At 42.9% G+C, this 18080-nt stretch overlaps 1 protein-coding gene across 2 annotated transcripts in view; it reads right to left on the reverse strand.

Moving 5' to 3' along the window:
• Nucleotides 1-18080, reverse strand: part of SYNPR (synaptoporin) — a 210110-nt gene that overhangs the window by 58176 nt on the left and 133854 nt on the right. For both annotated transcript variants that reach the window (XM_073569782.1, XM_073569783.1), the window contains one exon: nucleotides 4164-4288. In XM_073569782.1, coding sequence (XP_073425883.1) covers nucleotides 4164-4288 — 125 coding nt within the window. The remainder of the gene's footprint in view (nucleotides 1-4163; nucleotides 4289-18080) is intronic.

An 18080-nucleotide genomic window follows, 5' to 3' on the forward strand; every position in this document is an offset into this window, starting at 1 on the left:
ATATTAAAAAAAATAAAAATCAGAAAATGCTATAAAAATGGCAGAAAAAATATATATGTATCCATGAAGGAAGTATTAAATGTTTTTTTGTTTTTTTTTTACTATGGGCCTAAGAACTAACTACCATTAGGTAGTTGACACCTGTCTGTTCTGACCAATGATGATCGCCGCCGGCACTGGGTGGTCATAGACCGCTCCTGACGGCGATTCAGCATCTTCCACTAATCTCAAATTGATAGAGTAGCGGCTTTTCTTCTTTTCATCCACTCTGCCCTGTTGACGGGGCGTGACTGACAAAGTCATAATGATTGACAGCTGGCTCCCTGCTTCCTACCTGCGGGGAGCCAACTATCAACCAGCATGATGCCGACAGTCACACCTGTCGATAGAACAGCCTGGAAAAGGAAGAACTGCTCTATTGATGTGAAACAGCTAAATCGCCGGCAGTAGTGGTCAATGACGCTCTGTGTCAGCGCTGGGTAGAACTAATTAAAAGAGTTACGGTAATCAAATCTTCATGGATGGATATTTTCGGACTATTTCAATTTACCGTTTATTAAAATTTACAACGGTTCTTGAGATATGAATGCTTTTCTTTTGTTTACAGCTCGCTGCTTAGGAAACCGACCACCTCTGCTGTCTATCTTTTAAGTGCTGCGCTAAAGTTGGCTGGGATTAGGAGGTAACAGCGCTGCTCCAGCGATAACGGCTTCAAAACACTGCTTATGAGCGCAATGGAAAAATGCTTGTACTCACTGTACATGATCTGCTGTCCAGCAGCAGTGGTTGGTCTCCAAGGTAACGAGATGTATACAAAAGAAAAGTGTTGATGTCTCAACAATGGATGAAAATTAAAAAAAAAAAGCAGTAAATTGCAAAAATTTTTGTATTTACAAGCTCCATCGGACAATACCCATTTATGAATATGGGAATAACCCTTTAAAGCATGGGTCTCAAACTGCATTCCTCGAGGGCTGCAAACCATGCATGTTTTCAAGATGTCCTTAGCATTGCACAAGGTGCTGGACTCATTATTATTATTATTATTATTATTTATTTATATAGCGCCATTGATTCCATGGTGCTGTACATGAGAAGGGGTGACATACAAATTACAGATATCACTTGCAGTAAACAAGCTAACAATCACAGACTGATACAGAGGGGAGAGGACCCTGCCCTTTCCGGCTTACATTCTACAGGATGGGGGGAAGGAGACAGTAGGTTGGTGGATTGCAGCAGTTCCGGTGTTGGTTGAGGTGATATCTCCGGTAGTAGTGAGGAGGTAGTGGGGTCATTGCAGGCTGTAGGCTTTCTTGACGAGATGGGTTTTCAGGTTCCATCTGAAGGATCCAAATGTGGTTGATAGTCGGACATGTTGGGGGAAAGAATTCCAGAGGATGGGGGCTATTCGGGAGAAGTCTTGGAGCCGGTTGGATGAGGAGCAAATAAGTGTGGAGGAGAGAAGGAGGTCTTGGGAGGACCGGAGATTATGTGAGGGAAGGTATCGGGAGATTAGTTCAGAGACACATGGGGCAGACAGGTTATAGATGGCCTTGTAGGTCAGTATTAGTAATTTGAACTGGATACGCTGAGGGAATGGAAGCCAGTGAAGAGATTTGCAGAGAGGAGAAGCGGAGGAGTAGCGAGGAGAGAGATGAATTAGTCGGGCGGCAGAGTTAAAGATAGACTGGAGAGATGCGAGGGTGTTATCAGGGAGACCACAGAAAAGGATGTTACAGTAGTTGAGGCAGAAGATGATAAGGGCGTGCACAATCATTATTATCTGTGCAGGTGATTAAATTATCACCTGTGCAATACAAGAAAATCCTGAAAACATGACCTGTTTGCGGCCCTTGAGGAATGCAGTTTGAGACCTCTGCTTTAAAGGGATTGTCCGGGACTTTAATATTGATGGGCTATCATTAGGATGGGTCATCAATGTCTGACTGGTGGGGGTGCGAAACCCGGCACGCACCCACACTGATCATGGTGTCGGATGGAACTGCCCAGTTATGGAGTTGTACAGCTCCATCAACTGAATAGCAGCCACGAGCGGGTACTGCACATCCGCCACCTATTGATCTGTATAGGTGGCGGATGTGCAGTGCCTGGTTATGGCCAGTATACTGTTGTTGGAGCTGTGCTGTGCATCTCCGTAACTGAGCAGCTCCGGCACCGATAACAGAACCATTAAAATGGGAAAATCTCATTTCCCCCCCAATATAAACAATAGAAAGTTATCTCCTTTTTCATATATAACAAGGATCTGACATCGCTCCGGATGTGTCTTTTTCTGAAAATACTACTGATAAGATTGTCAGCACCCAGGACCAGTGGCCATATTTATAGCCCATGGCTGCCGGACCCGAGATTTGTGAACCTCCCTCTATCTGCAACATTCCATGATTAGAAAAAGGGTCATGGGTTTCGTTGGGTATTCTGGGTCTCAGCCTTAGTTAAATGAATGAGGTTGAGCTCCCCTATTAGACACAGGACAAGCACAGGAGCGGTGCCGAAACTTTGGACCATCCCAAAAATCCGTATTATTGCCAATGGTTCCATGATCCTACAATCAGTCGCCTGTGTGATTCATGGAGGAAAGATTCTCAGAAATTCTCCCCCACAAAGTATGAGCTCTGATCGCTGTCATGTAAGCGACCTGTTATAGAGATATTAATTACCGGGAAGGCTTCATCATCGCGAGCTTCTAATGAGAGTCATCCATCAAATGGGGGAAGGTTCGTGACACTGGTTGCATACTCAGCCTTTGTGATTAGCAGAGGTTAAGATGGATGAAAAGACCAAAAACAACTACAGTAAAACTGTAAACGTCGTCACCGGCATTCATTATGTACCAATTTATACGCACATGTCAATATTATCACTTCCCTCTATGTTATATTTTATTTTCCTTCTAAAGTAGCAGAATTTTTGTTTCCAAAATTACAAAAATTATTGCAAACTTATATAAAAATTAAATGTACTTTCTTCCTTCTTCTACTCTTCTTACACTGGACACAAGTCAATGGGAAGCGATGACTAGGGTGTTGCCATAATTTATGGATCATGCATGTTGAAATCCAACATGCCCAATCCTAACGTCCGATGATTTTACCTTTGGCCTTAGATCGTCAAATGATTTTGCCGGAATTGCCAAGTTTTCCCAACTTTTGTTTACATCTGATTTCCATGCACACAAATATATACTTCTTTTTTTTTTACTGTATAGTCTGCCAGGCTTCCTATCGTGAGAGGTAAAGGTGTGTCACAGTCAATAATAAATGACCCAACAGAACATCCGTAGATTGGACTCTTGTGCTGAGGTTAGGACGGAATGACGGAAGACTCATACATTGATCACACCCTTACATTACAATTATTCTTTGTACTTTTCACTCCATAATTGATCACTGTATGAAATATTAAACTTATGTATGACTCCTAAAGAACAGAAAATTTAACCGTCACCGTGTACAGAAGAATATCCTATCCGGGTGGATTTCTATCGCTCCGATACATTTACATGTGCCAGAATTAGAGATAAAATGAAGGATTATTCCAAACAGAAAATGCTGATCCCGAATGTGTGCTCCGAAATACACCAGAACGGTGCGGTGACCACGCGTGTTCATCATTGCACCACTGCTCCATTCACTGCTTTCGCCAGCAGTGCCATAGAGAAGGATTGCAGTGGAGGTGCACATGCGTGGCCATCACTCCATTCCTACAGGGCACTTCCGAGCTCTGTTCTCAAGGTTAAAACTGTCACCGAACAACAAGCTAACACTCGAATGGAGCAAAAAGATTTGTAGGACCGTCATCCATCGGTCACATCTGTAGTCACCCTCTGAGCCTCATCCTACCTTCCAGCATCCCGGGAGGAAGTTGCACCGGCTGCAACGGCGGTATGTCCGCCCCTGATGAAGACTGAGACACCGCACTGGACCGCGGGAGAGCAAGCAAACAAAAGTTTGTTTTGTCTTTTTTTTTAACAACGAATACATAAAGAAAAGTTTTCTGAAATGGGATAAAACCGTTCAACACTGTTGCTTTAGATAAGTGATAGCTTTTTAAGGTTGAGAATAACCCATGTCTTCTTTGGTCACGTATAAGAACATATACACATGCAAGTATCCAAATCAAACTTAATGGAAAGTTACCTGAAAGGGTAAGCAATGGCGATATCAACGCGGAGGTCGCTCAGAGTTCTGTTGGCGCAATCCACACTGACTCTCAGCTCTCCGGAGTAGCCTCCACATGTTGCAAATGCAAAGATTGCAAAAAGCTGCAAGAACAATAAAAAAAAACAAAAAAACAACAACACATTGATGAGAGCGTAAATTGAGATATGTACTTGTAAAATACAGGCAGTAGGTTACATTGTGATTCTATCAATATGGAAACAAGACGTCATAATAACGTTATATTACATGGAATGAGAACAGGCGAAACCGACGCAGAAAAGAAGTTATGGATATCAGCGGATAAAAAAACCAGACGAGAGATCAATGCCAGACAGCTGCTGACAAGCAACATAAAGTCAGGAAATGATTCAAGGTATGAAGAAAAAAAGTTTCATCATAATCAGCATGGAAGGGGCACTTCAACAGTTGATCTTGGGTGGAACTTCAGCATTTTTTAAACATTTTCACCTTTCCATCTGCTTTCCTTTACCAATGCCAACATATTTTGCTCAGAAACCAATTTCAGGTGCATATGTAGTGACCCAGTCCAGACTGGGTATGTGACTTTAAGTAACCCTGGACCGTGAGTAGCTTTTGTACACCTCAACTCACCCCTAAGTTATCCTTTTACTGTTATATGGTTTAAATGAATCCATTACTCACTAATCTCATATATTCATGATTTATATATTATTCTCACAATATGAAGTCTAACACAAGAATTGAGAGTTATCCTATTGGTCCAATGGGGGGAACTACCTCCAGTGTCCGGCTAGACAAGAGAGGATTCTGGAAAGTTCTCTGGGGAGTCTGGTTCAAGATGTGACCCAGAGCAGACCTCATATGAGAGCTCTCCTGACCCCTCCAGGCTCCAAGCCTGGAGGTTCATCCTTCTCTTCATCTCAAGACTTTCTACAGCCAATGTGGCTGAAGACCATTTTTTTAACCCTGGATTCCCGCTGTCCGGTTTAAGGCATGCTTCTCCAGCATTAGGTTGCACTAATTGTGTACAGAAGAATCTATTGCTTTGCGTGTTGAGGAAATCGAGGGTCTCCCGCCTCACCGAATATTATCCGTTATTTACTTCAAGTATATTTCTGCACGGACCGTGACCAGCTGAGAGAATGAATACGGGATTTCAGGTCTGTACATATATTGCCATATATTCCCTCTTCTGCCTTTATGCCACCAAGAGACTTTGAACTTTCTTATAATTACCTTCAAGTTCTTCTCCTAACTAATACAGGTTCTTAAAGCTCCAGAACCTCAATTCTGAGTCAGAATCCAATCCTGAACTGTATTGGCCGTGGATTCCCCAAGTGAACTGTTACCATAACTCCATGTTATTTCTCCCCGTTCTGCTGAAGTAAAGCAGCTGTTATCCCCGAGACCTGTTGTCTGTGGTTATTCATTCGGCTGTAGACACTGCGTGGGGGTGGATAACAGTGAACGGAATGGCCTGTACCAGGGCTTTTGCACATATATGGGGTGCTACCTGTTAGAAGGTGGCTTGCTTAGGTAGATAAATATTTGGTGCTATGCTCCTTGTGATTAGTCCTCCATACCCTTTACCACAATTTTTAAAACGTAGCAGATCCAGTAACAAGATATCCCTCTGATGCATGCAATAAAATATACCTCTTTTGCTTTCCACTTGTATGCCAGGCATAGGGTTAAATGGTGTTGATCAGAAATTTATCTAAAATTTGTCACTAGAGTAGGGATGCATAATCCTTTCTCCTGATCCCATGACTGGCACAATGGCAATGCCCATGCGATCAGGACAGAACGTCTGTGAATAATATCCAGTCTGCAGTTAGCTCCAAAGCTGTTATTGAAAGGGAACCTGCCAGCACAGTTTAACTTATGAAAGTAGTGGTATAGCTAGCTTTGGTCTTGTCCCCCGATAACAATGATACCTTTTTTGTAGAGATCAGATGCACCAGTGCTGAGAAATTTAGCAAAGAAACCATAAGCAAATTAGGCTTGAAGTGCACTGGGGCGTGTTAGTGCTTTTAGAAGAAATGGTCCAAGTGCACTGACACAACCCCTGAGCCTACCCAGCCTGATTTGTTCTTTGTTAAATTTCTCATGACTGGCACATCGGATATCTAGAAAAAAGGTATCATTTTTATTGGGGGACAAGCACCTATCTAGCCATACCACTACAACTGTATGTTACAACATGCTGACAGGTTCTCAAGACATTTATACTTACCAAGATGGACCACATATTGATGGACTACTTGGCTGAATAACTTTGTCTTTCTTATAACAACAACTGATTAATTGTCTATTTTATGAGATCACCTGTTATGGCACTGTTGCTGAATATACCAGGGCTAGGGGCTCCTTTACTATCCCTAAAGCTAGGGGCTTTAGTGATGCTCTCCAGATTACTTCTGATGGTGAAGATGACAGGGCCTTGTGCCTTGCTGAGTTCCTAAATCAGCCCTTGTCTGGCCCCTCCTCCACCCAGGGAAGTTGGGAGCTGTAGTGTATAGGGATACACAAACCACATTAACAAGAGAAGACGTACAGGGATAAATGAAAATACCAATCATGCAAATATGCACTCACAAACACAGTGGAACACCAGCATGTAAATTAAGGAAAAAACAAATAGGAGAGGATAAGGATATGTACACAGACATATCACCAAGCAACAGTCTTCTGAATAACACTCCAAGCACCTCCTCAAACAACCAACACCTCCAACACCAGAACCAGGCAGTATGAAACTAACAATGGCAACCCCTGATTTTCAGAGGCGACTATATAACAGAGGGAAGTTATCAATTCTGAACAGCTGAGACCATCAACCAGGAGCTCTCAACTGAACAGATTAACCCCTGAACTGCTAGCAGAAACCTGCTGTAGTGAAACCTCCACCAGGAGGAGCTGATGAGGGAAGAGAGGATACACACTAAGTGTAGCAATACAGAGCAACCACACAGGTGTCACAGGTAATGAGAGAATGGTCAGACAAACCGAGTCAGAAACTATCAGGAGCACACGTACCAGAAGTAGCAGCAATACACAAAGTCAAAATACCAAGCCGAAGGTAAAAAGCCAAACTTGAGTGCGGGGTCCAAAAACGTGAGACGGAAGACGTGGTCGTGGTACAAGCTGGGGAATCAAAAGCCAGACAGAGAACATAGCAACAGAGACGAATACCAAGAGACGGGGTCAGAGATCAGTCCGGGTCATACACGTGGATACAAGTCAAAGGCAGGAAGAACACCAAGGTGCAAAGGTCAGAGGCCTGGAAGCTTGAGCTATCACTAACACTGGTCAGCAGACTGTGACAGACTGAAATAGCCCAGCTAGCTCCAGAATGAGGCTGAGGAGATTAACCCCCGCATGACCAGTCCAGAGAGAGGACAGCAGAAAATAAACTCTGGACTGGACCATGACACCTGCTCTGTTTAATATGATAATGAAGTGCTTCTAATCAGTGCAGGAGTATGTGAAATCAGACAGTGCGGTTTTCTGTTGCGGGAAACCTGTAACATCATCTTATCTGGGGATCAGGGGCAATGTAGAATTCGGACAAGACGGTAAATGGGATCTGTAATAGAGCAGACATCATGTTCCCACTTCTCAATAAACACTATAACATCAGCTCTAGAGATGAAAAAGGGACGCGAGCACGGCATGTTCTCTTTGAATCCTCTCAAACTGCAGAATCCATTTAATCGGAAAAATACTTTGCCACGTTTGACATCGTGAACAGCCGCTACGAAGAAGCAGCCACTTCAGAGACATTTAAATGTCACCTCACATTCTGCCTCCAGTGAAATGTAGTCAGTGACACGAAGGAAACAACCAGTGAGAAAAATGTAAGTGTCAAACTGATTAGATAGGATAAATATCTAATGATGATGTTTATTAAAATGCTCCCGCTACTTTCATACAATGTGTTCTCAATTAATAGGTAATGTGATAAAGAAATCATCTGCAAATCACTTCATTTAAAAACTGTGTTACCTTAAGCCCCCATTACACACTGCGATATCGCTAGCAATATCGCTGTAAAGTCACCGATTTCGTGACGTTATAGCGATATTGCTAACGATATCGCTATGTCTGATACTTACCTCCGACCGGCTCCCCCGCTGCTCATCGTTGGTCGCGCGAGAAGGTCCTGGATCATTTCTCGTCAGCCACTTCCTGTGCATAACTTCAGCGGTTACAACAACCGGGCCCGTTGATGCCAGCACAAACTTCAACTGGATGTGCATCCTACGACATACAGTCAGCTGAAGTGTAGTGTGTTGCACAGACCTGTCGGGTCCGTACATGGCAATACAGGCTGTTGGCCAATCAGAGGCAAGCAGCTGACAGCGTGCACGTGACTGTGGGCACATGGCAGTGACATCATGCTCTACCGTTGTTTGCACCCTGAAGTCAGCTGCTGGCTTCATAATAGGACGGAGCGAATGGAAGGTGAGTATGATTGTTTATTTTTTTTCTATGCATTAAAGAACAGGGGCAGAACGGGGGGCATATACTAGGATTGGGGATATATATATCAGCATTGGGACCTTGATAAGGGACATGTATACCAGGATGGGACCCAGGATAAGGGACATATACACCAGGATGGGGCCAGAAAGAGGGCCATATTTATACTCCAGAATGGAGGGGGCCCTGGTCCAAATTTTGCACCAGGGCCCATCAGACTCTAGTTATGCCACTGGTCAAGCCATATAATAAATGAGACTTTGGTGGCAAGTGGTTGACCCAGAGTCATTTCCAAACAGAGTATATCGGACTATTGAGGCCCCTAATTGTGTAACAGAGAATTCTCATCAGATGAGCCAGGCCAACTATAAGCCCAACATTTCGCATTCACTGAAAGAATGTTCTTCAAATCCAGTAGCAAAATGTCCAGTCGGCACCTAAACTATCTGGTTTCCACAGTAAGGATCTACTCCACGATCTGTTATTAGATTAAAACCACTGAGAGAGGACAATGGCACCTGTCATTGGGTTGGGACTTATTGGGCAGCAATTGAATAATTAACCCTTGTCGTTGATGTGTTGGATGCAACAAAAATGGGCAGGTGTCAGGATCGGCACAACACTACAACATATGTTGTGATGGCTATAGGACCAGATCAGAAAAACGTCGCCAAGATGGCAGCCATTGCGGGTTTTTCCTGATAAGCAGTAGTTAGTACTTATCAAAAGTTGTCCAAGGCAGGACAATTAGTGAAATTGGTCACAGGGTTAAGGGCATCCGAAGCTCATTGATGTTTGTGAGGAGCGGCGGCTAGCCTTTCTGGTCGGACCTTAAAGAAGAGTTACTGCAACAGAAAAAATGAAAAAGTGTCAGCATCCCATGAAACCAGTCCTCCTTGATTATTAAGTATGATAATGAAACTTTTAAGAAAACATTCAGACCACAATCTAAGCCCTGAATCACTTTGATTGTGCTTGCATCTACTTCCCTGCAGGAAACCACAAAAAAGTCGGATCCTTTCTCTCCTCTTGGAACGTTTTCCCTTCATGAACTCACTTACGAAATATTGATACAAAAAAAAATCAATATTCTGAACTGGTGAAAGTAGGAACGATGTCACACAGATGTCACCTTGTCATACAATGACAGCAATTGTTACCCTGTATGAGACAGCAGAAGTAATGTTTTCTCATTAACTGCAAAGTTGGGCTTATTATTGGGCAAGTTCATGTTCTGACCTATATAATGGGCTTAAATTATACTATTAGGTACTACAATAATATGAATCATGATGAATTTTGCCATTGGCTATATTGAGAAGTTAATAACATTGTCAACCAGACAGGTCGTTTGGGCTTATATTTAAAGAAGACCTGTCACTTGCTGAAAAAAATTGAGTTAAATATCTTGTAGAAAATAATCCCTGAGCTCCTCAGATTATGATGCTTTTTTTCCGTTTTGTGCTATGTCGCTCCATTGCAAAGATATTCACATTTGTTGGTTTTGGAGCGCAGCATGTGAAATTTCTGTTCGCAAACCAACTTGGTGTTTTTTCTGAGTCTTCTCTGGATGTGTGCGCTTTCACCCCTTCCTCTCAGATGCTGAAAATTACAGCTCCGTAGCTGATCTAGAGGTCTCAGAACCCGCTTGGCTGTGGTTGTCAGCATCTAGAAAGGAGGAGTGAAAGTGCACATCCCAAGAGAAGACTTTGAAGAAACGCCCAGTTGGTCTGCAAGCAGAGATTTCACATTCTGTGCTCCAAAAGTAACAAATATGAATATCTCAGCAATGGAGCGATGGAGAGCAAAATGGAAAACAGGCAGAATCTGGGAAGCTCAAGAGTTGTTTTTTTTTTTTTTTTACAAAGGATTTAACTCATTTTTTTAAGCAAGTGAAGTATTTCTTTAGGTGATGCCTTATTTTCCTATGTAAAGGAGCCAGTGTTCTATTGGTGAAGAATGCCATGGTAGAGCAGGTGACGCTTTAGCCTGCCATGCCATGGACATACCCCAAGGCTAGGAGCCATTACAGCATTATTATTAGTTGGCTACAAAGATACCTGACAGGTAAAACTCAATATATGTTTCCATGAGGCACAAGAAAATAATTATCCAAACAAGTAATTTATTTTTGTCTAAAAATTATTTTTGCATTAGTCTTTCAGCAAAAATATTGGCCAATTTAGCGTTTACAGCCTCTATGTATCATAGTACTTAGCAGACTGCTAAATGAGTTACCCATCAAATCTCCTGAAAGATCTTTGTCCTAATATGGTTTGTGACCGATAAAAGTTGAATCTTGTTGTGGTTGGTAATAAATCGGTTTACAAGGGGAAGAGGGATAAGTGTCACACACCCTGCTGTCATACAAAGGCACTAGTTGGTTAATCTGCTATGTACAGGGATACATACAGGCTGTAGAAGCCAAACAGTGTTCGGCATTGGCTTTCCCATCTCTGTGCTTATGCAAGCTTAACGCTTTTATGTATGAGGGAGTCAGGAGAGAAAGCTCTCTGATATGTCAAACATTTATCCGACAGTTATCTAATGTGTATGGCCAGCTTAACAGTCACAGATATTGTTCTTCTGAGCTTTATCGTAATATAGGGGACACCTTGCTTCTCAGTAAGCTCTTCTTGAATACATATATCTTGGAAAGTATCCACTTCTTAGAGGGGCTCATTGACTATAATCAATTTTCCTACAGCGCCACCTCAGGGGAAATCAAGCATTACATGGTGGATTGTCAGTATAATGTAGGAAAGGTCAAGTCCTCCAGAGAGAGAGAGACACTCTGCTTTCCACTTCATCCAAGAGATGAGGGTTTTGAGGATCCCCCTCTTTTAGGCCTCGTGCAGATGACCATTTTAACAGACAAGTGCTCTCTTTGGTTTTGACGGATCGCACTCGTACCCATGTTATTCTATGGGGCCGTGCACATGACCGATTTTTTCCTCGGTACGAGTAGTCCAGAGAAAAACATGGAGGCATGTATAATTTTCCTCCGGGAAACGGATGGCTCTCGACAATTCACGTCTATGGGTCCGTGAAAAAAAAATCTTTTCATGGACTGTCATAATGGAGAAGGTGGAGAAACTTTCTGTTTCTACATCTCCGAAAAAAATTGGATCCCACGCTGAGTAGAGTCTGATAAGCGTAAATCGGACTGATTTTTTTGGATGGAGAGAAAACGGTGTAACTCACAAGTGAATAATAGGACAACCCCTTTCTTGAATTTTGACCAAACACAACTTGCAGATACTAGCTATATTCATAAAAAAAAAAATAGAAACGACTCTAGACTAGATACATCTAAGAAGCCGGAATTAGCGATGAGTAAATAATCGGTAGAATTTGCAAACTTCACCGGGGCCGAGGTTGATACGAATACACTCTCTGTACAGCCCTGCAGAATATGTCAGTATAAGTAAGCTATGATGTTAGTAATATTAATGAAGCATAGATAATTAGATTTCATTTCATTAGGAGCTTAGAAGACGCTTATGGACCGGCCCCTCCGAGCCAATTCGTGATCATGTGACCAGGTATAAACTAAGCCATTAAGACAGTGTGCATAGCCAATCTACGTGAGCAGTGGGGGTCTATACTGGAATCTGATCCCATAGCTCCTAAAAAGAGTAGTTTGTGTATGTGTATAAGTCCTGGAAGTGTGCACAAGACATCGCATGGGCACCGGAAAACCACAGTGTGCCCATTGGGCACCATGAATTCTATAGGCACAACATTATTCTTTATGTTCCTCCCGTCACCAGTAGATAAGAACTACCTATGGAGCTCTGCATTCTGTCATCTATCTTCTGGCTGAGGCCATCACTAGTTACTGAGAACTTATCCACTTTGTGCAATCTTCTTTGTTACAGCAATCAGCTATATTCTATGGTCTCAATTCTCCTGCAGCACTCCCAGAGGAGAAATGAAGTATTGCACCAAACTATTTGGAAAAAAAAAATGGGGTATACGTGTAATGAACAGACATGGCAGGTCCTCCAGAGCAAAAGGCACTTTTAGTAGATACTCCACACTATGGTAAATTATGAAATTCTTAAAGTGGGAAATCCTTTTATAAAATTAGCAAAAGTTAGAAGTCTCACTCCAGTAGGGGTTGGCATCATGGGGTAGAGATTTGCGAAAAGATTAGGACTACGCTGGTCTGGCATTGTTAATCCATGGATCAGGTCAATGCCAGTTTCCTATTCATCCTACAGGTCTCTTTCGATTGCTAGACCCCAGTGATATACAAAATGGACCTTGACATCACGAGGTGTAGGCGCCCAAGATGCCGGCATTTGAGTATTGACCAAGGAAGTTTGCAATGTATTCATCTGGCTGCTAATGATTACTGGAGTTGACTCTGGACCTGGGCAATGCAAATTTTGCTCATCGCAACTCAAAGGAGATTTTTTCTGTATAAAGAAGGACCAATTTATCAAATATGGTGCATCACTTTAGATCCGAAGACATCACCTAATAATAACAATAAAAGTGATTATAATGAAAAGTTATAAAGTTTTGCCGAAGTTTCTCTTACGAGTATCTCAGTATTGAGCAGTATTGATACATTCTGTAACTCAAGGGTTATAAAACAATTCACGCTACAATTATTTTTTTATAAGCTCCACTTCATAGACACTAACTGCATTAACGGTAATGGAGTATTGATGAGAGTCACCGGCTGCATTCATTCTGACAAATTACATTATATACAGAAATGTAATCAAATATTAAAAGTGATAAACAGCAATATATATTTACAAAATATCTGCATCTCAAAAACATTTCTAGAATTCGACCTTTTCTTACCTTTGACTCCGCAAAAACTCTTACTGTTTCTCTTATTCATTCTCGTCTGGACTATTGTAACGCTCTTCTAATCGGTCTACCTCTTTCCAAACTCTCCCCCCTCCAATCTGTCTTGAATACTGCAGCCAGGATCATATTCCTCACCAATCGTTACACCAATGCCTCTACCTTGTACCAGTCATTACACTGGCTACCCATCCACTCCAGAATCCAGTACAAACTTATTACCCTCACCCACAAAGCCCTCCATGGCTCAGCACCACCCTACATCTCCTCCCTCGTCTCAGCCTACCACCCTACCCGTGCCCTCCGTTCTGCTGATGACCTGAGGTTAGCATCCTCAATAATCAGAACCTCCCACTCCCGTCTCCAAGACTATACACGTGCTGCGGCAATTTTTTGGAATGCACTTCCCAGGTCAATATGAGTAGTCCCCAATCCCTACAATTTTAAGCGTGCCCTGAAAACGCATTTATTCAGACTGGCCTACCGCCTCAACACATTAACCTAACTATCCCTGTGTGGGTTGCCCGCATCATGTTCCCATATGCTTTATGCGTCTATCAGGCCTTTGTGTCTGTACTGTTACACACTTAAAATTATGGCTGGTCCATACAATCAGGGCAACTGTTACCACCCACCTTTCGTGTCTCCCCTTTTTTCCTCATAGATTGTAAGCTTGTGAGCAGGGCCCTCATTCCTCTTGGTATCTGTTATGATCTATGTGATTATTGTTATGCTGTAATGTCTATTGTCTGTACAAATCCCCTCTGAAATGTAAAGTGCTGCGGAATATGTTGGTGCTATAGAAATAAAATTTATTATTATTAATTTATTATTATTAAAAAACATTCCAACAATGTCAAATTGGGTTCCCACCGCTAAGAAGAAATGATTCTCAAATATCCCATCCCCCATTACCAAAATAGAATATTCACCAATAATGCTGTTTGCATCAGTAACATCTAATATTTGTGACTCATCCTATAAGAAATAGACGCGGCCGGTCGGTGTCAAGTATCCTCCAAATGGGGTTTTCTTCTACAAGACCTGTGATTGACTGGTTCCTTGGATGTCAAGCCCATCCTGCATAATTGCCCAAAATAGAAGTGATTGGGAGCTAAACCGGACTGTCAATTGGCCATTGAACATCATGGTGCTGAGTGTTAGACCACGAAAAATACATTAAAAGGCTCATGAGATAAGTTAAAGGGGGCAATCTCCAGCAACAACAATCATCATGTATACAATGGTGGTCCACCGCCAATGAAAAGAAGAATGATCCCATGTCCTATGTGTGAATAGGGCAGTAGTGTACATGTGTAACCTCTGTTCTTTTCAGCGTCTAGGTGAGCGGTGGTCGAATATTGTGCACAACCGCTCTCATAGATCCCTAGAAGAGAAAGGAGCAGTGGTCACACATAAACAGTATCCCCTCCATTCACATGGGACTTTGGGATCCCTTTTCTCAGGATCTCTGTGGGTATCCCAATCTATCATCTAAAAAAAATCTTTAGCCACACACATTTCTTGGCCACCATGACAAATATGAGCCATGTTCCAGACATAAGCCCAAAGACATTCTTTTGGTAGAAGGTTTAACCCCCAAATCAGAGACCTGAGCAACTAACTGTACAAGATCGACAGAGTGGTGGCACCAACTTGGGCAATCTTCTTCACCAACTGGGTCACCCCTTCTTCACACTTGATCTTAGAATTAGGATGCACTACACCACTCCAAAAAAATAAAGACATTAAGAAACTGAATCTATATATCCAAAGTCATTTTGGCCACAGCTGACTTGAGCATGAGAGACTTAGGGAAAATATTTTCAGAAGCTTGTTTCCATCTATAAATGCAAGTAGAAATCTTGGACATTTTTCAGCAGATATAGATGTTTCCAACTCAAAGATGAAGCTTCTACAAATTGCCGAGGACCTTGATGTCAGGCAGATGTCAGGCACTGATTTGCCGCAGCTGTATTTTGCAGTAACGTTTTATTTCTCTCTTAGTGAAGGTAAATTACTGTCAGCAGTGACTGACTACAGACTGGCAGCAAAAAGGCCAAAAATGGCCAACAATATCCGATAGACGCTAAGTACATTTATAATTTGAGGTTAACTAAAGTTTCAAAAAAGGAAAAAAGATGATGTGTTCTTTTACGGGAGAAGAGCTGCAAATCCAGACCATGCGCAAGAGTGTCATTGCGTCTTGTTTGTTACTTGCTTCGGCATGGGGAAAAAGTTGTCAGACTCAAGTTCATATATGGCAACTTTAGGGCTATAAAGTTGTCAGACGCAAATTCATACATGGCAACTTTAGGGCTGGGCATCCACGTAAGGTCTGAAAAAGTGTTTTCATTGTCACGCTCCCTTTTTTCAAGTCATGTCCCCTCCATGTGTAGGAAGGTGGCCCAGCTTGGGGGGTGGTCCCTCGTTTACCGCGAAAAGACGTCACAGATGCGAGATAGAGGCAGATTTCGGGTACAACAGATCTAAGTTTATTGGCCGTCCTCCTGACGACCTCAGTTATACACCACAGCACTTCCACAGCTCTTCGTATTCAGACCCGGGTACACACACCTTTCTTCTGTCGTAGTGATGTTTCTCACGGTTTTGTCACTGGGCCTGCCCTAGGCCTTTCTACCAGCACTTCACCGGTCAGAGGTTGTCGTCAATTTGGTACCCCCGGGGTCTCGTCTGTTCCGCGGTTCTTCGTGTCGGGGCCACCCCCCTGACTTCTTTTCTCCTCAGTCGCCTAGTTGAGCTCCTCACACTGTCCGTACTCCTTCACTGACTCCTCTCCTACTGAGCTCCTCCCGCGACTGGAACTTTCTGGAACCCTCCTGTCCTATTTATAACCTTCCCGGGTCCCTTTAACCCCGCCCCCCATAACTAACGGTTTCTAGAGCCATAAGCTGCTGTCAAGTCCTGTACTCCCACTCCCCCCTGCCATCTTGTGGTCAAACCAGGGTACTGCACCCATTCCACACTTTTTCCCAGCTGTTTCCATTCTGTCATTACTAACATCTGTCTAAAGTGCACAAACTGTCCCTTCTTCCTTCTGACAAGTCCGTTCGTCCGGTCACCTTCCCCACACATGCTTATTCCATGCCCCTCTACTCCACCATAGCACTTTAAATATCCATTGACGATGATGTGTCATCATTCCCCTTGACAATAGTATGTACCAGTACTGAAGGCATTAATTATCCATTTTCAGACTATCCAAGGATTTGCATCATTGATAAGAGGAATGGTAATACCTTGTAATTATTTATTCCCCCTCATTCCCAATAATCAGTCTATGGCCAACATCTGCTGAATGAGCAAAATGACTGACAGTTTGGAGAGATTATTTGTAAACAGGTTTATAAATAATCTTTCTGTGCTTCCAATAACATGATGGTCTATATTTTGATAGGAAGGTCCCCATGTCCCCATATGGAATCCCAAAAACCAAAGAATTCAGCCCCAATGTGACTGAGATTTGGAGAGTATAAACAAGGTTTTTTATTCACCAACATGTTTCGGTGCCGTCAGTAAGGTAAAAAATCAAGTGCTTTTTTACCTTGAGAAAGGTGCTGATCCAGCTGCGAATTAATAAAAAACCTTGTTTATACTGTCTGGATCTCATCCTTCCTGTGAGCGCAACCTGCTGTCATGCACAGTGTGGGAAAACTAAGTGCAACACAAAGGGAAGAGGGGAAGGAAGCCTAAACGCTAGGAAAAGGGGGAGTGGAGACCCCTAGGCAGATCTAATAACACCCTGCCTACCCTACCATCCTTATATTGGTTCCCCACCAATCAACGAGCAGGAGCATAAGCCTTGTAAATTCCTAGAGCTAGGCCCTGAATAGGGAAGGGGGATGAGCGCTGATCAGTCCCCACTGTACACTAAAGAGAAGGGAGGCAAGCAAGGGGGAAGAAACTTATCTTGAGCAAACTCAGAAAGGTAACACCAAACGTCCTCTAACAGCACCAGAGAGGAAGATTGCCGACTGTTATAGCTTAAAGCCTTCACAATGGAAAAATGTAATTATCACCGGCGACTGCCTGAAACAGAATGGGAGTTTATAAACACCCAGGTCCAGGTGTGTCAATTAGAGGTGAAGTTGCCACTGGGTCCAAAAGTCAGAAGGATTAAGAAGCCATCTGCAATGCCAAACGCAGAGACCTTCTTTAGCCAGATTGCAGAGCGACTGTCTGTAGCATCTGACAAACCTGTGACACCTGCACATTGTGATAATATCCACTTTGCCAAACTGTTATCTGGACGATACTCTCCTCCAGCCATGGGGCTGCAGCTATGGAACATCAGGCTACTAAAAGTGTTGTGTCTTTGCACAACCCTTATAGGTGAGCGCTACCATCACTCTCGTCTTGATCCTTACGGTGTTGCCCTATGGTGTGCATTTATCTCATCCAGATTTTCTGTCTCTCTCCAGGAGCGCACGCTACTCTGCCTCCTTGAAAATTGACAGTTCACGCCAGTGCAATGATTGAGCCACTGGCCCGAACTGCGTGTACTATGACTCTACTCTCAGAGGGGACTTTGATTGAGCCACATCGGAGAAGCGCAGTGACACTAAGGCTGACAGGATC

The sequence above is a fragment of the Dendrobates tinctorius genome, unplaced genomic scaffold, assembly GCF_039654945.1.
Source record: "Dendrobates tinctorius isolate UK_male_01 unplaced genomic scaffold, ASM3965494v1 ptg000027l, whole genome shotgun sequence".
NCBI classification, from domain to species: Eukaryota; Metazoa; Chordata; class Amphibia; order Anura; family Dendrobatidae; genus Dendrobates; species Dendrobates tinctorius.